General features: G+C 40.3%; 1 protein-coding gene across 6 annotated transcripts in view; it reads left to right on the top strand.

The window, feature by feature from the left end:
• The first annotated feature begins 6,255 nt into the window (after positions 1 to 6,255).
• pank4 (pantothenate kinase 4 (inactive)) overlaps positions 6,256 to 22,246 on the top strand; it is a 43,661-nt gene continuing 27,670 nt past the window's right edge. For 2 of the 6 annotated variants that reach the window (XM_056244093.1, XM_056244090.1), the window contains exons 1-10: positions 6,256 to 6,406; positions 6,833 to 6,927; positions 9,049 to 9,257; positions 9,383 to 9,566; positions 9,709 to 9,801; positions 9,898 to 10,051; positions 15,921 to 16,102; positions 16,415 to 16,496; positions 16,589 to 16,689; positions 20,613 to 20,768. In XM_056244093.1, the coding sequence (XP_056100068.1) occupies positions 6,289 to 6,406; positions 6,833 to 6,927; positions 9,049 to 9,257; positions 9,383 to 9,566; positions 9,709 to 9,801; positions 9,898 to 10,051; positions 15,921 to 16,102; positions 16,415 to 16,496; positions 16,589 to 16,689; positions 20,613 to 20,768 (1,374 nt within the window). In that variant the 5' untranslated portion in view covers positions 6,256 to 6,288. The remainder of the gene's footprint in view (positions 6,407 to 6,832; positions 6,928 to 9,048; positions 9,258 to 9,382; positions 9,567 to 9,708; positions 9,802 to 9,897; positions 10,052 to 15,920; positions 16,103 to 16,414; positions 16,497 to 16,588; positions 16,690 to 20,612; positions 20,769 to 22,246) is intronic. The other 4 variants (XM_056244094.1, XM_056244092.1, XM_056244091.1 and 1 more) reach the window with 4 other exon arrangements.

Raw genomic sequence — 22,246 nt, 5'->3', positions numbered from 1 at the left:
CACGTAGCAGCTAACGCGCCTGTCACTCACCTACTCAGTGCTCCAGCGCGATCAAGCAGCACCGCGATTTTAAAGTAGAGTCTAACAGCTTCCGGTGTCGGGGGGACTCATGGGCCGCCACCCGCCAAAACAAAGGTCATGATGAGACGATGTACTCGTGTAATAAAATTAAACTGTGGTTAAATAAAATTACTTAACCTAATTTCGATCTTAATCAAAATATGCATCCTTGACTTTTGAATTCAACGCACAAGAATCCCTCAGATAATTTACATCTTCCACACTAATACAAACATGAACACTACGAACATGACCATTCTCTTTGTATGAATTAACTTTCAGAAATTAGCTGACATGAAATCTAACGTTTTCAATATTACGGTTGCAAGACAAAGTACAAGGCAAAAAATACAAGGCAAAGCTCTGCCTGCATTTATAACGTCTGCCTGCATTTATAACGTCGTTTTCAGAATATCACAACGCGCCCTAAAGGTCTGCAATCTGATTTGCCTTTTCAGCAGACAGATGACAGCATGTTTATGGTTAAGAAATTGTGTTTCCCTTTCGAGAGCGGTAACTACATTGCTTCAGCTGACGCTGCGGGAACTCCTCCCTTCTCCACTTTTGTTGAAATCTTATGGGCTAACGCCAGCTTGGAGCAGCTGGCTAATTGTCGCGGACGCGAAGTATGCAAATACTGACAGGCTCGCAGCCAGTATAAAATGCATGGGCGCGACAATTGCGTCAGAATCATTTTCTTCACGCTGTCATCATTGAAGTTGCACCTGAGGACTAGTTACCTTTTCTTCCTCGCATCCGATGGCTAACCTTTGCAGGATTTGTGTGGGCCCTATCGACCTGCCCCACACCTACGAGTACTGCGCCGCCTGCCTGGGCCAGGCCCACGCCGAGGCAGCCTTCTTGGACTCCACGTCCGTGCACTGCGCCGACTTGCCAGTGCGCACTTGAGAACCAGGAAGGGTTTTTGCTATTACGGGGTCGAGGCCCACTGCCGCCAGCAGGTGGGCCCACCCCCACCCCCACCCCCACCCAGAAACGACGGTGACGACGAGGCCTGGGGCCATAGTCCTCTGCCTTCGCCACTTTCCACCGGTCCTTTTCGCGGATGCGCTGGACTCAACGTTAAATGCTCCGTAAAAAAGGAGTAAGTCGAATTCCTAGGTAACTCCAGTCGGGCCGCCGCCAGGCTGCTTCGAGGAGGAGGACTCCGTCTGCACCCCAATCGGCGTGTGTCCAAAGGGACGAGGCGGAAGCCCACGGCTCTGTGCGCATGCCCCCCGTTGAGGAGACTGTCGTCGTGCATCTGTGCCCGTCCGTTCGTCTCTGGGCGTCTTGCAGTTCACGGCTCATCTGGCTGAAAAAAGAAAGGCTCCAATCACTCCCTCCGGCCTCTTGGTGACGCCATGGAGTCAGTTACTGAGCATTTCTCTGAGGCGCAAAAGCGCGAAGGCTATGAGTCACGAATGTTGCCCCGTCGCTCGTTCCAGCCCTCGTCGAGGTCTCTCTCTTTGTCAGCACCTCGTCCCGCCTAAGATCAGCTGAGCAGCCCGCTGCGGCTCTCCTCCCTGAGCCGGATGTTCGCCGCAGGCAGTGGGCGGGACCGGGAATGTAGCGTCACGGACTTCGGAGAAGCCTGCGCCGCTAAGACGTGCCGTGCTCGGCTGCCAAGCCTTCGTCCTATGGACCATCCAAAAGGAGGAGAGAGTTCATTGGAGGTCCCGCCCCCAAGCGCTGTGTTCTGCTTCATGTCCCCTCTGTTCCTGCAGGCGACATTTGCAATGTTTGTGTAAATGCTGTGTCTGTTTGTGTGAGCTCCACAATAAGAGCACATATCCCTTCACGCAAAGGGCCTTTTCCTCCTCATCTTTTCCAATCACTGTGTCACTCGCCCTGCCCCAGAGCAGCGCAGAGTCGCAGTCCGTGCCTATAGTGGCCTCTCGATGGAAAAACGCGAGAGTGCCAATGTTCCCCCGCCGTGCATGACACGGCTCGTGCCCGATAGGCAGCCAGCCTGCCCTCCACTAGCCGCCAGCGCGTTTAGCCTCGCTGGGGCAGGGCTCCAGTCTACACACATCACCACTGGCAACAGCGGCCATAGGACTAATACGGCCGCGGTGTCATTTTCTAGCGTGGAGGGTTATTCCAGGCGTTTCACCTTGGCTATTGGGGATAATTCAACACAGGTATTCTCTTCAGTTCAGACGCAGACCACCCTGTGTAAGGCGTGGGTCCGTCACTGACTTTGCCTCAAAACGCCCCGTTCTGAGACAGGAAGTGCACAGCCTCTGACAGGCGAGCTGTTTTACAGCCGCTATTTTGTGGTGCCCAAGAGGGATGGAGGACTCCGTCTGATACTGGACCCGAGACCCATCAACCTAGCACTTCACTAGCACGCGTTCAGGAGGAAAGACCCCCCCCCCCCCCCCTTACTGTGTGAGCTCACTCGTCAAGGTCTATCGCCTCTTCATGGGCAAGGTAAGCGCGTCTTTAGGGTTGTATGTTTTGCAACCGGCTGATCTTCACAGAACAGTGCTTTCGGTGAGTGATTAACCTCACTTATCTTTTAGTCTTGAGTCTCGACTACGTGTTTGCTTGACTACGTTGCCGCTACGGCTGCTGACGCTGTGCTTATGTACATACTGATATGTGATTATGCTGTTATGTTGCCCTGTATCCTTCAGTGCAACCGGCTATTCTGATCTAACTGCGTATATTCACAGTTGTTGTCGCTACGGCTGCTGACGCTGTGCTCATGTACATACTGATATGTAATTATGCTGTTATGTTGCCCTGTATTATTCAGAGCAACTGGCTATTCTGATCTACTACGTCTATTCACAGTTGTTTCCGCTTCGGCTGATGACGCTGTGTTTATGTACATACTGATATGAGATTATGCTGTTATGCAGCTCTCATTATTATCTTAGTACAGCCTAAGATTCCAGCTGATATGCAAATTCTGGTGTACTTGAGCTGAGCAGCTCATTGGTCTGGCCCTGCCTATCAGCTGTGAGCAATGCTAGAGGACTGCTAGAATCTATTCTGTGATTGGTGTAAATGGTGCCAGGATGGTACTTCAGTATCCGCTGAAGGGATACGTGGCCGCTACTGCTTCGTTTCGTTCCCCGGTTACGGGCAATCGATATTACAGGCATGCTCTGGTGCTCAGATTTCTCAGGGGAGTGAGGAGATTCAGCCCGTTCTCATCCCAAGGCGTCATATACTGACGCTTTTGCCAAAGCGTCTATATCCAACGCACATGGCACCCTTTAGCGTCAATATGAGACGCAGATATATGGCGCCTCCTAGTGGTCTAACCCTAACACTACCCCAGACCTAAACCTACCCATAACCGAAGCATGTTATATTGACGCTAAAGGGTGCCATGTGCGTCGGATGTAGACGCTTTGGCAAAAGCGTCAGTATATGACACCTTAGGATGAGAATGCGTTGGGAGATTATGTCCTTCACGGCCACCTTCAGTGCTGCCGTGGGAGCTCTAGTTTTGAGGGCTCATTCTCTACCGCCTTTCAAGCCCTTGGTTTCGATTGCTGTTAAGGAGCTCTCCCTAAAATACGGCTCTGCTCCTTGCCCTTGCTTCAGCTAAGCACATTGGAGACTTACACGTGTTCTCATGGACGGTGATGTAATCTGTTTTGGACCCGGCGTCGACTGCAGCGTTACTCTCCGGCCGAGAAGGGGCTACTTGCCTGAGTCTCTCTTTAACGTTACACCCTTCAAAGCACAGTGTGTTTCTCTGCCCGCTTATCTGCTGAGCTGTCATCCTCACGTGACGCTGACGCTCAGAGCGCTGTAACAGGGCTTTGCGGATGCATGTGAATCGCGCGGCGCCTTCCTTCAGTCGGAAGCTACCACCGTTGACACTGTTTACTTTCATGCTTGAGTGCTTATTACGTTGTGTCTGCCCTAGATCAGTGCAGCCATGGTTCCCGCAGCGTCAGCTGACGCAATGTAGAAGTTACCGCTCTCGAAAGGGAACTTCTCTGGTTACTATAGTAACCTCGGTTCCCTGAGAGGCAGGAACGAGACATTGTGTTAGCCGCCATGTTTTCAACAAAAGTGGAGAAGGGAGGAGCGCAGCGTCATTCCGCAGCGTCAGCTGACGCAGTGTAGAATTACCGCCTCTCATGGAACCAAGGTTACGATAGTAACCAGAGACGTTCACCTGGATGTTTAACAACAGATTTTAAAATACTTTTAAAGGCACATTATGCAGAAATTGTGTTTTAGTCAAACAGTGACCCCTATAGTCGCTGTGGAACACTTACACTGTCGTAAATAGCTATCTAGACATATGTGGACATTTTTGGACTGGTCTAATTATCAACAATGGATGAATGAACAGCATCGTAAAAAAAATGGCATACTACAAGCAAGCGCAACAACATAGAACGCAATCAAGTTTAGAAATAAGAGATTTAGGCTACTTAATCCATCAACAAGATCGCCAGGTCAGCATCGCGGTTGAATCCAGTGCTGCTTTTTAGCTCGCGCCAACTAGTGAAAGCCCGACCGAGTGGAACTGTCACAAGGAAATAGTCAAAGGATTCAGTTGCGAGTAAACAGTAATTTATTGAGCACAATAGTAGATATCCGTGTGGGTCAAAATGGAAGCAGACAGAAGAAGACTCAGGCTCGGCAACGCAGGGACGCAGTGGGCAGACACAGATGCAGGAACAGGTAGAAATTCCTCCGGGAAAATCTCAGGAAACCACAGGAGTGGAATGCAGGAGAACACGGCGAGTAGAACCTTGGTAGCCTCAACAACCAACTGACAAAGACAGGACGAGGTAACAAACAATATATCGGACATCCTCATTCAAAACAGCTGGCGCTGATCAGCTCATCAGCCGCGCCCGCCCTCGCGCTCACTCACACAACACGCACACACATAGCGAGGGCGAATCAGGGACTCTTTTCCGGTTCCTCACGCGTCAGATTCTCTTTTCCTTTTCCAAGTCTCTTCCGACCGCGTTTTCTTTGCTTTTTCCATCGTCAAGTATCACGTCTGAAATGCGCGCAAGTGTCTTCGTGCTTCATATGTGGTTGTTGATGTGTGTGACGTCGTTGCCGTAAAGCAAGTCGTGATTCTCGCGAGATTTGTCGGGGGCGCTCCTCTCAAACTTGCATTGCTGGTTTTTCCAGCGGCGACCCCGCCAAGCTTTATTACCAGGATGATTCGCCCCACTATGAGTTTGTTTACCACCGAAATGACTTTGAAGCTGTTATATCAAGGTACAATTCTTGCATAGTGTGCCTTTAATAAAGGTGAATGTCATTGTCATATTGTAGTGCTTGATTAAAAAACAAACAAAAAAAACAATAAACTTTAATCATCTTCAAGAAACCCTTTTCAGGCCAAGGACTTCTTGCTGGACAGAGAGTTAAAGCAGGGACACCCTTTTAGTCTGGCCTCTAGATAGCACCATAATGTATTTTTTTAATATAATTAAATTTAATATTATGCAATTGCTTACATTGATATTAAAATAATTATTATTGATGAGTCATATGTTTGTACATAACATTTATATTTACAAAGCAAAAATTAGCTCTGGTGGAAGTTAACTTAATATTGTTTTATAACAATTAGTTTAAGAAATCCAAAAATAATTGGCAGACACCTCGTGCCACAGCCCGACCCCCTATAGGGTCAAGAATTCCTGTTGAAGACCTAGGTCTATGCTGTAAATAACAAGTGAAACTATCATATTATAGTAGTGTACTGAAGTATTAAGAACATGTGTTGTGTATTTCATTGTGAGATTGATAATGACCAGTTTATGGTCTTGGCTTGCAGTTTGGTTCAGTAGTTTGTGAAATGAATTAGTCATTTACTTCAATTACCCACACATTTTGTTTAAAAAAACCCTGTAATATCAGCAGATCGTGCATCCTCAAATTAAACTATAGTTGTTGACTGGCATGTTATAAAATTGTTAATAAATGAAAATGTGAATCTGAATGATCATTTTAATGTTACCTGTGAATTAGTTAAATAGTTACCCATCTTATTCTCAGATTAATGGAGGTAATGATGTTGGAAATTTAATTGTTTCAGATTGAAAAGGAAATAGTTCTATTCTATTCTATTCTATTCTATTCTATTCTATTCTATTCTATTCTATTCTATTCTATTCTATTCTATTCTATTCTATTCTGCGTATGGGACTTTTACTGTAAAATTTCGCCATAACTCTGCGTCGTTCACGTTGCGTCGCAGTTCGCAAAAAAATTCGCAGTAAGATGGCGCTGTCTGGAGGGGCGGATAGAGGATCTCACAGCATGGATAAGAGCATAACACTCCCTCCGGATGAAATCTTCCGCAACTTGGAGAACGCCAAGAGGTTCGCTATAGATATAGGTATCATCACATGCAAACTTCCACCCTTTTTCTGTTCTTGTTCGCAGTACAATCACTTGTGGAGTTTGGACGTGGCAGAGTTTGTTGGGCAGGGCTGTGCTCAAACCTGTTAGCGCGTGCTGCTAATCTGACAGTTCGTTCAATGTATGTGAGAAACCTAATCAAACGTTTATAATGGAGATGTCGAGGCTGTAGATATCAACTGAATAATGTTGATTATAGAAATAAACCCGAACGATGAGATGTTTATTTGTTCTTCTGGACTGCAAAGTGCAATCATCATTATTATAATTGTCAGATTTTTTGGATGGACTCTAGCAACCCCTTGTGTAATGTGTTAATAACAGAATAATTATCGTATAATATAAGGTTAAGTGTATATAAATATAGAATAAAGAAATGTTTTGACCTCATCTTATCTGACAGGTGGCTCTTTGACAAAACTGGCCTATTATTCCACTGTTCAGCACAAAGTTGCCAAAGTCAGGTCATTTGATCATTCAGCGAAGGTAAGCTTGCAGGTAAGATTTTCTCATGTAACCCCATGGCATTAGGGTCCTTTTGTTTGGAGATAAGGGAGGCAGTATCAGAAATTTGGATGAGAAATTAATAGACTTAAAAAAAGTAAAACAAAACAAATATTAATTAATGTTAGATTGAATAATATTATATAAATCAGTCATTTATATCAGCCCCAGAAAAGCTTCATTGATCAAGTGTACTAACACACAAGGTCTCTGAGCACTTGCATCAAAAATATACAACATATCATGAATAAAGAAGAGGAAATGTAAGAATTAAAAAAGAAAAGAAAATGGAAAAGTATAAATGTATGTTTGCATTATGTACTTTTTCAACATAATATTTCAGAGTAAACTGTAGAAGAGAATAGTGGCTGTTAAATGTCTGTTATAGATATGTAAGGCTTCAGGGAAGGACCTGTTTTTGTTTCTGGATGTTTTGGGGCTCAGTGCTCGATACCGCTTACCAAAGGGCAGGAGTGCAAAGATAGTACCAATTATTCCTTTAGTTGTACTGTCTGATGTAGTCTACTATTGTCTAATTTGGTGGCGCTGACACGGCTGTCCCTTTGTCTAAAAAGGTTTACGTTCATCTCCACTGTCTTCCACTGTGTTCAGCTGCAATAGATAACCATCACCACTGTCAGTTAAGTTCCTGCTTGATGGTGTAACAAATTAGCTCAAAGAGGAGATATTAACAATTAATCATAACTTGGTGTTGAAAGTAGACTAAACTAACTGTCTACAAATAGGAACCTTGCATTAGATCCCAGTCTATTAAGGTATTGCAGGAGGTAGTGCATTTAATTTGAACTGCACAGGGTTCTAATGGTCATACCTTAGTTTTTTTTTTTTTTTTTTTTATGTGTATGAGCGACTATTACAAACCAACAGTACAGTGAATTTGTGACCACTGGCAACTTAATCCATGTCAGTGTGAACAGGACTTTTAGCATGGCACGTATATGAAAGGGCAATTCAGGTAAAAAAGTGAGATGAGAAGAGCCAGTGTCTACACATTGCTTTGGTTGACTAACCAACCAGTGATTGTTTTTAACAAGTGCACTGAGTCCACCAATCAAATTAAGGATAATGGGTATTCAAAGTAAACATTTCAGACATCATCACTTTTGGTAATGTCCGAATTGCTCAAAACACAGAATTATCTGAGTTAGCTTGGTTTTTAGGCTCCGAGCCCGCCACTATCAGTACACTTTTTTTGTACCTGAGTGTTTACTCAGGATTTGACAAAAAAAAGTGACTGTTAATAATTAATAGTTATTAATCATAATAATGAATTGCTGATCAAAAGTTTGTGGTAGAAAATAATGAAATACAAAATATTATTTTTAATTTTTTTAGGTAGTGAAAATAACTTTTGATGCTGACATGGCAATAACAAATAAGAAGATAAATAAACTCTATATTTTGTAGGTATTATTTATACTACAGTATATAACTTTATACTTGGTTTTAACACATGTTATTTAGGAAACAAGTAATGCAAACAAAGAAATTTTAGTATTGGTTTCTTGTCTTGTTGTTGAACAAATGCAGAAAAGGGACCAAAAGACCAACACTCACCAGTGTGAACATAATAAAGTAATGATTGCCTAATCAGTAGCTACAGTAGTAGTAACTTCATAGGATTATACACATCCTCAATATGTGTGAGAATAACCTGACAAGGGATTTACCTATATTAATTTCTCTCCATGAGTAATCACTAATGGCATAGTTATAAGTGTCTGACTTTATGGACAAGTACACTATCCAAATATGTGCTTGTCCATCTGTTATTAGAGTGATGCTTGCCTTGGAATGGCATGTTTTGTAAATAAATCTGGTTATTCTCTAGATGAATCATGTTGGTTAAAACATATTTTAATCTAGTTGTAATATTATATTATACATATTATATTTTTAATTATGGTAGCACTTTACAGTAATATTTTGTATGTAAACATTAGTTACAACAATAATTATAGTTATACTTATCATTTATAATAAATATAATTATTGTATTATTATTAAATGAAGTCTTGGTCTTGTCATTTTACCTGTGGATGTCATGTCTATTTAATCATGTATTATAATATTTAGATTTTTACTGGTTTCCAGGAAACAGATGGTGACCCTCTTTATGAGATATCTGTACAGGAAGAGATTACTGCCCGTCTTCACTTTATCAAGTTTGAGAATGCTTACATTGAAACCTGCCTGGATTTCATTAAGGTCCACTTGGTTAACACGGAAACCAAAGTTATCAAAGCTACTGGTGGAGGAGCGCACAAGTTCAAAGATTTGATAGAGAAAAAGTTAAAGCTAAAGTGAGTAGAATTTTAGAGCTTACTGAGAACAACAATACAGACACGCTTTGAGTTCAAGGATTTGAATAATAAAGCATTTATTGTGTATTGTTGTAATGGTAGTTGTATATATATTTTTCTCTTAGAGTGGACAAAGAGGATGAAATGACTTGTCTGATTAAGGGATGCAACTTTGTTCTGAAGAATATCCCCCATGAGGCTTTTGTGTATGCCAAACACGCTGATTCTGAATTCCGGTTCCAGAATACACACCCGGACATCTTCCCATACCTGCTTATAAACATTGGATCTGGAGTCTCAATAGTAAAGGTATACCCATACTGCACTGGGTCTACATGTCTTTGTGACATTGTACACACACACGCACACACACACACACACACACACACAGAAATGCTGAGTTTGTAGACTGTGACTTTCTAAAGCGAGCGTCCATATGTTTTTTTTGAAGGTTGAATCAGAGGACAAATTTGAGCGTATTGGTGGCAGCTCTATAGGTGGTGGCACTTTTTGGGGTCTTGGAGCTTTACTCACAAAAACTAAGGTGGTTCATTTTGTGAATTTTTACTAGGAATTTATTTATTCTTTATTTTTCATGCACTTACTTATTTTGAATTTCCATTCCCATTCTCCGTCTTAGAGGTTTGATGAACTTTTGCAGTTAGCTTCCAAAGGACAACACACAAATGTGGATATGCTTGTTAAAGACATCTATGGAGGTGCTTATGGGTCCCTGGGTTTAACTGGTGACCTCATTGCAAGTAGCTTTGGGAAATCAGCCACCACAGACAAAGGTAAAGTAATGATCATGTGCTTTGATTGTAAAGAGAGGCTGTTTCTGTATGATCTGTTTTCCTCACCCAAGAAGAGTCATTTGACCCTTCACCCAGTGGGCAGTGTTATTATTGTCAAAAGAAGCCAAAGGTCTTTGGTTTCACAAAGGCGTGTATGAGGGAAATATAACAGAGACCTGCAGTGGTCTTTTTGAAGGTCTAAAGTTATATAAAAACAAACAAGAGACCAGCAGAGTGTTTGGCTGGTGAATATGCCACAACATACTTAACATCTTTATTATTACATATGCACTGTTAAGCACCATGTATTTAAATTAAGGAATAGTTTACTTGCAGGGTTTTTCCTGCTTTTAAATTATTTTGGCGACAAGCAAAATTAATCTTTGTCCCGCCAAAGATTTATTTGATTATTTAATTTGATGATACCTGCTGTTCTGCAGTGCTGAATAGCAGGCTTCTTTAAAACTCTCCTGTGAAGAGCGTCAAAGGTTAATATTTATTTGCAGTGTTTTTGCAGCGTTGAGCTTTGTAGCCAATCACAGACATGTCTTTTGATACGTGAATGCAATGGCCAATCAAATGTTTAAGATAGTCAGAATCTGCTCAACACCGCTCAAAATTTGTTTTTGTTCAACGCGAGTTCTGCATGTTCACGAATCCTTTCGTTATAATGAAGTATAAACACGATGTCAATAAGAGATTCATTGCACAGCGTAGACAGCTTCATTGATTATAACGGGAGTTTTCACAAGAGTGCAGCTTTGTGTATCTCACGTTGTATTTGACAGTTTCAGCGATTATAATTGCAGCGAGTCTTTCTTCGCTTTCTCTATTTTTCATGCTGCTAACTACACATTGGAAAGTTTCTGGATTGACAGGCATATTCAGGGCTTGACATTAACGCTTGACCGTTTGTCTGGGACAAGTGGATTTTTTGAAGGGACACATGAAAGAGAATTTTACTTGCCCGACCGGACAAGTAGCTGATGACAACATCAATAACAAAAAAATAAGTCGGGAATCACTAAAACGAGAGAATGATTATCATTTTATTACATTTATTGTAAGTTGTGATCGATAGTGGAAATGTCTATTACTGACGGTAACAAGGTTGCGCTGTTGAGGCTCGTGCAGCACACAAAGAAACTCAGTTAACAACATAGGCTACTGCCGGTAAAAATTCGAAATGTGGAGTATATTTTTAACACATGATAGTTAAAGCTCCAGTCCGTAACTTTTTTGGGTTAAAAATTATCCAAAATAAATTTGAGCAAGTACATAACCAGCCAGTGTTCAAAACTATCTGCTTGCCTTAGCTAGATTCATATGGAGGACCAAACCTATAAAATTTAAAAATAAATAAATAAATACGCAAAGAAATGTTAAAAAACTAAAATAAATGACTATTTATACTTTTATTTCCCTATTTATGTATAATTATATATTTTTTTTATTTATTTATGCATTTATTTATTTCCACTTTTATTTATGTATGTATGCATTTACGTCTACATTTATTAGAATCAATACATTGATTTTATTTCCCTGGTTCCCTTATTAACTAAATTGACCAGTTAAACTTAGTCGTCATGAAATCAAATTTTACCATTCATATTTTTATATGTAATATTGTAGTGTTTATTATAAATGATTTATCTGTGCACTTCATTATTTTTTTAAAATTCATGTACCCTTATAATCTTTAATCAAATACGTTACCCTTCCCTCCCCCCTCGAAACGACTTCTCTTCTCTTCCGGTCAAAAACTATTACTAGAGGGCGTGGCTATTGGGGTCTGTCTCGTTTCTGGCCCGCCTCTCAGAAACCTGTCAGTGTCACTGACAGCCAGCAAATATGGTGTTTAGGTGCATTTTTGGTTGCGCTCCTCACGTCCTCTTTCCTATAACAGCGAGTTAGTGTCTGTGTGCAAGGGTGAACTTGACTATCAGCCGCCTCATCTTGGTTCGCGGGAGGCTCATATAAATATGGGGTGATTCCTTCCGGAAAATTTGTTTGCTCGTCCTCGTTATCATCGTCGGGTTCCTCAATTAAAAATTCTTCATCGGGGGGTTACGGTGGTGTGGTGGAGAGAAATCCTCCACAACTGACTGTATACTGGCATTCAAATCTGCCTCCATTTTTTTAGCAACACCCAACCTCCAACGATCCAATCAATTCCCGAAGGACGAAATCAAGCCTCGCCCTACATTTTTTTTCTAATTTCAGAAGCCGTTTCACTCGGATACACGTCACAATAAGGAAAAAAGGACAATCTCAACTTCCGTTTCATGACGACTTCAAGAACTTATAGGCTACATGATGATATAGCCTACTATTTAATAAGGTTTTTAAAAATGCCCCAGGAAATCAATTTAGCGGAAATGTCACCTCTTTATGGAAAAGTTTGTTGCTGTCAACATTGTTTTTGGAAGATACATTAAAAATGAAGTTAGCTTCTGTAAACGGATCTACAATGCATGGCATAAAATGTGGCTAATAGTGGATAATTTGATGCGCGTCCGTGTAAAAGTGTCTGTTATCAGCGGATTCTGTTCATGTGTGCCCAGACATTTTTGAAATCCCGGGTGATGTTTTACGGCCATGTCCGGAATAAAGAGTAGACCTATGTATGGTAGGCCTAAATAGCTAAATAAAGTTAATGGACATAAACCGTGATATAAGATTTTGGCCATATTGCCCATCTTTAAAGGCACACTATGCAGGAATTCCGTTTTTGTCAAACAGTGACCCCTAGAGTCGCTGTGGAGTACTTGTATGCAACGTTACTGTCGTAAATGCCACTCACGCAGAGCGTCTGCCATAGACTGGTCTCTGCACTCACGGCCTGATACCCCTTTGAAGCTGTTATATTAAGGTACAAATCTTGCATAGTGTGCCTTTAAATAAGAGATCTAGCGCTAAAATGTGTTTTTGAACTCAACCTGAGCGCTCATGCCCGCTGCTATCAGTGTCATGGATACATAGTGTCTCTTGTGGCGGCGCGCAGTCTTCACTCGGACGCGCTCTTCAATCTATCACCGTTGCGGAGACTCTATTCATTCCGGTGAAATCACAAAATAAAATGCACACAAACTTAGAAAGATTTACTTACTAGTCCATCAACAAGATCGCCAGGTCAGCATCACTGTTGCATCCAGTGCTGCTTTTTAGCTCGCGCCAACGAGTGAAAAGCCTGACCGAGTGGGACTCTTGTCCGGTTCCTCACGCGGTCAGATTCTTTTTTCCTAGTCTCTTCCGACCGCGTTTTCTTTGCTTTTTCCATCGTCGAGTATCACGTCTGAAATGCGCGCAAGTGTCTTCGTGCTTCAAATGTTGTTGTTGATGTGTGTGACGTCGTTGCCGTAAAGCATGTCGTGATTCTTGCGAGACTTGTCGGGGGCGCTCCTCTCAAACTTGCATTGCTGTTTTTTTCAGCGGCGTCCCCCCCAAGCTTTACTACCAGGATGATTCGCCCTACTATGAGTTTGTTTACCACCGAAATGACTTTGAAGCTGTTATATTAAGGTACAATTCTTGCATAGTGTGCCTTTAAGTGATTTATTTCCTGTGACACCTGTAAAGTCACCTTGCGTAGTGTTTGGTCACACCACAAGGTGTCACTGTGGCCTCAAAGCTTCGGCACTGCCACTCAGTGCTCGATTGCTATGTCTGAGGTAAAACACTCCCCCCTCATTAGCATACAGAGCAATAAATGAATAAATAAATACATTTATAAATAAATAAATGTAGACGTAAATGCATATATACATAAATAAAAGTGAAAATAAATAAAAGTGGAAATAAATAAATGGAAAAAATAAATTAATGTGGGAAAATATATAATTATACATAAATAGGGAAATAAAAGTATAAATAGTCATTGTTTTTTTTACATTTCTTCGCTTATTTATTCATTTTTAATTTTTATAGGTTTGGTCCTCCATAATTCCAGTGGTGCTGGTGGATTTCCGCGGGAAATTCGAGCATGTCTTTGCGTCATTACGTCACATCTGTAAACATAAAGGAGGAGTCTCGGCTAGTAGGCTATATTGCGTGTGAGGATGTTGGAGGTGGAGATTTATAGCCTTTTCTCACTGCACTTGATGTAATTAAACTTATTAATTTCATGGCGGATCCAGAAAGGTTCAAACGACAATCAACAGTGACAACAGATTCACCCGTTGTAAAATGCAAAAGACTTTGGACTGAGAGTTTGGAAAAAGAGAATGCAACCGGCCCATGCGAAAACAAGTATACATATCTGAAGGGCATTAAATATAGTCACTCAATGCTGATGTTGTTAACATTAACAATTTGACAACAAAGTATAATTTGCACGGTTTGACGTGATATGATAATCGATCGTTAGATTTAATCAGCACGATTTACTGCAATGCTTTTTTCCCCTTAGTTAGTCAGACCAAAAGTGGATGTTACTTACTTGTTCAGATGACAATTTAGGGTGAAAATTCTTATGTTGGTCATACTTCCAAAAAGAATAATCTGTGATTCTGAATGCCAAGTATCCACACCGGCGCGGAGACTGACAGCTGCACACTCTCCTCAAAACATTGGATTCATCCGCGCTGTGCCGTGCCGAGGTACAACTCACGTAAAGTTTATAATTCCGCGAATAACTGCAATTGCAGATTTCTAACAGAGATGGCTACAAAGAGGAAAAACTGCGGACTGCAGCTTTAAGCAATGACGAGTGCTGTTTTCCTGAATACCATCACGATTGAAAATGTGACATTGATTTCATACAACAGTTCAATAAACAGTTATAATTAAGTCACTTACGTTTTAGACGCAATATTGACTGTTTTTATTGTGTTTCAGCTGCGAAAATAGTTCCAAACAAAGATCACAGTAGAACCATAGTGCATCTCACAGGAACACTCAACGGTATTTTCATTACTGAATGAATCAGTCGTTTGAACAAATCATTTGAATGAATGACTCAATGACTGTCGCCTGCAGCCACCTACTGGCGGTTTAGTGTTATGTTTAAATGTATCATTCTTTCCAACGTTTCTTGTTTGTATATTCAAAAATATTTAATACAATCTTATAACATTATTTAATGCAGTTGTAATTTTTCAGTGTAAATTATTTAATTTGATCAGCCCTGACTAGTGTAAAAGAAAAATGAAAGATAAAGCATACATTTAATAAGATTAGGGGGGGGAAATGCCCTTTAAAGGTGCAGATATGACAATATGCAGATTTGAATATACTAAAGCTGGTTGAACACTGATGAGGATATTGCTTCAGAATAAATTATATTTACATCACAAATTATTTTTTATTTTTTTCTGGACAAGCAACTCTTTTATTTAGACAAGTGATTAACTTGTCCAAAGGACAAGGACATGTAAAGGCTTAATGTCGAGCCCTGATATTTAAATGTGTGATTTTAATCGATTGACGGTGATAACCTTGGAATGGACGGAACAAAACGTTCTGATACTGTATGTCAAATGATCTGTCCATTAAGTCTTGGAGTGTTAATGCAAAATAATAAACCTGCCACTTTTTCTATGTAATGTGTTACTTTGTTGTTCATTTTATTACTAAATTTTCAAATCAGTCACTCAGTGACGTTTTAACATATAAATTTACAGATGTTTTAAATATAAAATAGTTCTAAGCTCTTTGTTTTATGATCTGTCCTGACAGTAATCTGTTGTCTGTACTGGGCTTGCAATTCACATGGGTAGGGCACTTTGTACTGTGTGTGTGTGTGTGGATGACCGTGTTCGTCCGCCACCACTGAAGACCATTTTTGACCCAGGAAAATCCCTGACGTGGCAGTTGTAAGATCTCCCTTAATTAGATGGGCATTTTGTGTTTGTATGTATTACTCAAGAGTTCTCCAAAGAAGACATGGCAAAGAGCCTACTGCACATGATAAGCAATGACATTGGACAGCTGGCCTGCCTGTACGCCAAACTGCATAACCTTACCAGAGTCTATTTCGGAGGATTCTTCATTCGAGGACACCCCGTCACCATGCACACCATCACCTATAGCATCAACTTCTTCACTAAGGTGTCCAACCGTTACTTTTTAAATGTTCATAAGCTGTTTAATAACATATCGATAATGATTAAATGGCTTGCTGGAATAAGGTCAAACGTGCCATTCTGTCAAATATTTTGTTTATTTGATCATTGTCCCAGGCAACTGATTTCTATTATAGCTAGTTTAATGTGTCTCTTATTACTCTCTTTTATTTCTTATTGTATAATACAACAATGACAACATGTTATTTCTCACTTTCATATTCAAGATAGAAATCTCATTACATCCTGCTATGTTTTTCTGTGGATATTTTGGATAAAGAATTGGATTTATTTGTAGGGGGAGGTCCAGGCTTTATTTCTAAGACATGAAGGATATCTTGGTGCTATTGGAGCCTTTTTGAAGGGGGCAGAAGAAGACAGTAAGTTATTGTCATATATACACAACCAAACTGTTTAGTACTTTCTGCAGAGAGTGTAGTTTGTTTTACAGACTGTTTTTTTTTCTTCCTAGACCCTAACCAGTACAGCTGGGGAGAGAATTATGCTGGCAGCTCTGGTCTCATGAGTGTATCTCCAGAGTTAAATCCTGTGCAGCGGGCTCGTAGCGGAACAGTAAGTTGGCACAGAGAAGAAGCCCACTGTAAATTTGCCACTGCAGTATTTTTTTTGATAGACAAAGTAGATTGTAGTTGGATTTATATATTAAGTGCAGTATATTTATGAATTTGGTCAACTGAGATGCATGCTACTTATCCTTCATGACCTATTTTGTGTTCTCCATAATGTTCTCATTTCATCTCTTTTCTTTTTTTCTTCTCCATCCATCTTCCCCATCTATTCCATAACCTTTTGCCTCAGTTTTCAGTAAGTACTTTTCCATCCAGGCTTTTCTTGGAGTTTTCTCTGGATGCATTTTGCTTTCAAGAAATGCTCAACCTTTAGTTGTTGTGCCAATCAGTGGTAGCATTATTATCTAAAAATACAAGAGTCTCGGAAGGTTATTTATCATTATTAATATGCGTGTGCTGCCATGGATATTACTCAGTGTGATGCATTTGGTTTTCATTAATGCAAACGGTGCACCTTAACAAGTACTACATAAGAACTCTCCATCTTGTATGTTTGACAGTTGCTGTTGTGGGAAATGTCATAAAGGTGGCATTTTGATCGCACTGTTAGGACCCGTTCACACAGAATTTGTTTTTGCACTGTTTAAAAAAAAAAACAGAGCAAAACTTGTCATCGCTGCTTTTCAGTGTTGCATCCATTTGTGCCATGTTTTTAAAATGCAGAGCTAAGTTTAGCTGTTAAACACATTTCAAGACACTGCCTTCTTTTCCATTTCCATTTGTGCAATACTGTTTTGTTGTCTCTGTGAACAGCACCTTAGAGTTACAACCACAAATAGCAGTTAAGTATGGCTAGTAAATAAAGTGCTGCAGAGATGATGTATTTTTGTTATCCAAAACTAGGAAACATGTTGTTAGCATTTTAGCAACTTCCGGTTTCATTGTCCTGAAGTCAATGTTTTTTTAAATGGGTGTTTGGTTAAAGGGGACCTATTATGCAAAATTCACTTTTATAAGGTTTTTGAACAGATTGTGAGTCCACATTGTGTAAACAACCAGTCTATAAAAAAAAAATCCACCCACTCCCTTTTTTATTTATAATTCCCATAAATCATAAACAGTCTCTCCAAAAGAGCAGTTCCACATTTCCCCATACATTTACGTAAGAGTATGTGGAAGCCCCGCCCATGACTGGTGAAGATTTGCCCCTATTAAGCATAGATGCCACCCTGAGTGAGCCGCAGCAGTCCGCCATTTGTTTCCTCGCTGTTGTAGCTGGTGATATACAATGTCTTACAAATGTTCTGTTATTGGATGTACCAACGAACATAAGAGTCTCCATAGACTCCCAGACAAGGAATTTCAAATTTCTAAATTTCATTTATGAAGGAAATGTGCCGAAGAAAATCGTTAAAGTGTTATGTATTTGCGCAAATCTTTTTACGCCAGACTGCGTCACAAACGAGGGTCAGTTCAAAGCTGGATTTTCCCAAAAGTTGTTTCTGAAATCTCTTTTAGATTAACATGATGGTGCATGCTAGTCATTGAGTTGAATCAACTTAACTCCACAACAACTACATAAATGTATCCACTAACCATTCAGAAACATCCAGCATTCTAAAAGTTGTAACTTCTTCCTGAATCTCTCCATCTGTGTCCGACTCTGGTTCGAACATGTATGGCTGAACACCGCTACTGACAATTTCTGACATTTTGGCTGCGTGACATTCTCCAGTTTTGTTGTTGTCGGAGTATCTGAAGCACAAGCTGTAAAGGATCCGCCCTCTTCTGGAAAGGGAGTTTAAAGAGACACACAAATCGGCGTGTTTTTGCTCACCCAAATAGGGGCAATTTTGACAAGCTATAATGAATGACCTGTGGGGTATTTTGAGCTGAAACTTTACAGACACATTCTGGGGACATCAAAGACTTTATATTACATCTTATGAAAAGTGGCATAATAGGTCCCCTTTAAAGGCCCGAAATAAAATCTGTGGTGAACCCAAGATCAATATAGCCTGGGTTTCCCCATACTACCTTGCCGCAGTGCGATTTTATTCACGCTGCTAGGTAGTCTGGATACCATGGACCAAAGTTTCGCCTCATCTAGGGAACCAATCACAGAACGGGGAGGGAGCAGCAAGACGATGACGACATCTATGCGACACACCGAAGCAGTTTGTTTATACCTATGGATCCAACATGGCAGCGAAGTTACCTTTCGATGCAGCCTTACGGCTGTTTCACACCGCAAGCGTGAGCGGCACTTGAGCACTGCGTCAGCGTAACTAAATTGTCACTGCAGACGCGCGAGAGTATTCACACTGGAAGTGTTTGTACAGTGTCACAGCAGCGGCTCCAAACCTACATAAGCGAGCAATTCTTTGCAAAGACAACTATACATTTGTTTTTACAAGTTGGTCATTTATAACATTGATAGTCTTGAAAGTTTGTAATGGGGAGGTGTACAACATTCGCATATAAATGTTAAACAACAAAACAACCCAGAAAATGGCTCCAATCTATTAGTTTCAGTCATACTTTCGATATGTTTACAAGACTGCAACTCCGCGGATAAAAAACAAAACACACAAATAAACCACACACTCGGGTTTGATTTGGGTGGTGCTAGCCTATGTAGCTGTCTGTGTGTTACATAAACTAAAAGAACGTTTATATATAATGTTTTCTGGCTAGTTTACTTAAGTTTTTTTTTTTATATAATACACAACTTTCACCCAAACTGAATAATTAAAAACAAGTTTTTACCGGGTAGCCTAAATCTTCTATAAATATTTTTTAGTCTTTATTTTCTTTTATTTGCCTACTCAAGTTCTTGTTAACTCACTAGACATGCTTATTTTGTGTGAAGTCATATTTATTTTTGTCCATCAAAAGTGTGCCTTCACTTTAATTTAGCGTGAGCAGTGCAGCAAAAACAGATTCGACGCCGAAACCCGCGCTTCACTGCTGCTCACGCGCCGCTCCTGCTCGATGCTCACGCGCTCCTCCTGCTCCCGGTGTGAATGCACTCATTGATTAACATGCACGGCGGAAAAAAATACGCGCCGCTCACGCATGCGGTGTGAAACGGGCGTTAGATACACGCCATCGTGTACACATAAATCTCTGACCCATCGTCTTCTTCCTCGTCTAATTTCTGTCGCTCTACATACGTCATCTGGTATAATTGAAACGATTGGCTATGAGCTACGTACAGGCGCATTTGATAGACATTCTTAGCACCCAATAAACGGCTCTGGGCATTCGTAAACCACGCCTCAAATACGAGAAAATGAACATGTGGTTCCCAGACACAAGTCTCAATGAGACTTGGGTCTGACGTTAGCCAGGCTAAGATCAATATATTTTCCTGTTTAATTCTACAATATAAAGTACATCAGTAATACTCCCTTGTGATTTATTTTAATGCGTTTAATTACTTGTCTTGAGCAAGTGGCTAAATGGGACTACATTGGTTGTTGAGGACATTAAAGTCGGCATGAAATAGAAGTTGCAATAGTCTTTTCTTCACTGTTGTGACATATCTAAGTGAAATTACTTCCCGAACAAGAAAAAAAATATAGGATGGGACTTGATTTTGTCTACCGGGAATTGATTGGGTTGTTATCTTTTGCTATTGCTGCGGTATCATGCGAGTGACAAAAAAAGATTTGTCAATTTTGAAGTCATGGTGACTTTAAACATCACACTGAACAGGAAAACTCATTTACTCACTAGTCTGCTTTCACAGCCTCGTTGTGTTTTATAATTGTGCTCTTGCAATCTATTCTAACTCAGACTTTCAGGTCAAATGTTTTTTTTTTAAATAAAGACTGAAAGTGTTGTTCTTGGTGTCACCAGCATTTCTGTTGAGGATGTATTGCAGTTCCTTTGCAGATGAATGCACAAATTGGCATTTAGTACATTGTGGGTACTTACTTACTATTCCTACATTGTCTCCAGTTCGACATGTTGGAGATGGACCGCTTGGAGAGGCAGCTAGTGAACCTTCCCCTGCTGCAGGACCCAACCTCTTATATTCCAGACACAGTGGACTTGACTGAGGATGCTTTGTCTCGGGATTACTGGCTTTTCTGCTTTGAGGATGCATTGGATGGGGTGAGGCTTCGAGGCTAATTTGCTATGCTAACTTCTAAGAAAATAAGTATACAGGTCTCACAACTCAGCTGAACAACAACCACCCAGTGGGATTTTCTGACCGTCATGTAAAGCGACAATGTGTTTAATCTGAAACAATAATTGACCAGTATAGGGAAAAATAGCATAGCTGTGTCCTTCTATGAACAGTGTCCTTCTATAAACTTCTATGAAGACATTGGTTAGCTGGTTCAGATGTGTTTGATTAGGGTTGGAGCTAAACTCTGCAGGACAGCGGGTCTCTAGGACCGAACTTGTCTACCCATGGCCTAGACTTTCAATAGATGGACAAAAAAGAAATATTAAAAATATCTATATGACAGTATATGCAGCATTTTTCCCCGTGGTATCGAAAATGGTATTGAATATCGATACTTTTCAAGGTATCGTATCGAAGCTAGAAATTCCAGTATCGCGACAACACGCATGTAATAAATTATGTTTATATATTTTAAAGCATTAAATAACTATCGAATCGCAATTCATTTGATTCATTCCTAGCATTTTAAATCAATTATTGACTGAAACAAACAATTAATGATTAAAAAAATCCATGTTTCAAGATCGGTTCCTATGAATTTTCTGGATTTGTAATCAATGCATCGAGAAAACAAGTGAATCATTACACCCTTAGAAAACACTGAAATATGTACTTTGTCAGTATCCTGTGCTTGCTCTGTACAATTGAATCCTGCAATTGACCTTGTATTTCACTTCAACCATGAAACCTTATGTAAGTTTATATACTTGTTTGATGGTTTTTATGTAATTTGCAGCAAGCAAAACAAAGCTGTCTCCAGTGCACACAATTCTATTGCAAATACTGTATGTGGGGGGGACTAAATAAATGAAAAATCTGAATCGTTGAAGAGAGAATCATGAAGCGTTTTTTTTCTCCCACCCCAAATATGTAGATATGTAGTTCCTCCACAGAATGCGTTTCCTGAAAGTATATAAAGCTAGCCTTTAAGATCGGATTTCTATTTTTATTTATACTTATTCATTGGGAAGACTCTTTAGTCCAACACAAAATTTAGATCAGGGGGCGGTAGCCTATGGAGGCGTAATCGCTGGCAGGTAAGCAAAAGCGAGAGATGTGTATTTTATTTCATCCAGATAAAGTACCTCGTGCCTGCATACAGATCTACATTTTGAGATAATCATTCCTCATAGTAACACAGTTTGTTTTATTAAGTTAGGAATTATACATACTATTAAAGTGTGAGAATTAAACTGCGCAAGTCAATGAAAGCGCTCAGCTTTGACAAACCATTAGCGTCACTGCACATCATGCGCATGCAAGCTACTGACTGACAGTTTACAGCTTGTTCTGCTGGAAATAGTAAATGCTATATATTTCTGAGATATTCAACTACGTATATTGAGTTCTATTAAACATTCCACACAACAAAATGACTGTGATGCATGTGGAAACTCCA

The sequence above is a fragment of the Rhinichthys klamathensis genome, unplaced genomic scaffold (assembly GCF_029890125.1).
Source record: "Rhinichthys klamathensis goyatoka isolate OS25496 unplaced genomic scaffold, OSU_Roscu_1.1 h1tg000907l_1, whole genome shotgun sequence".
Classification (NCBI taxonomy): Eukaryota; Metazoa; Chordata; class Actinopteri; order Cypriniformes; family Leuciscidae; genus Rhinichthys; species Rhinichthys klamathensis.
The sequence above is the reverse complement of the archived record's forward strand: the minus strand, read 5'-3'. Positions and strand labels throughout refer to the sequence as shown.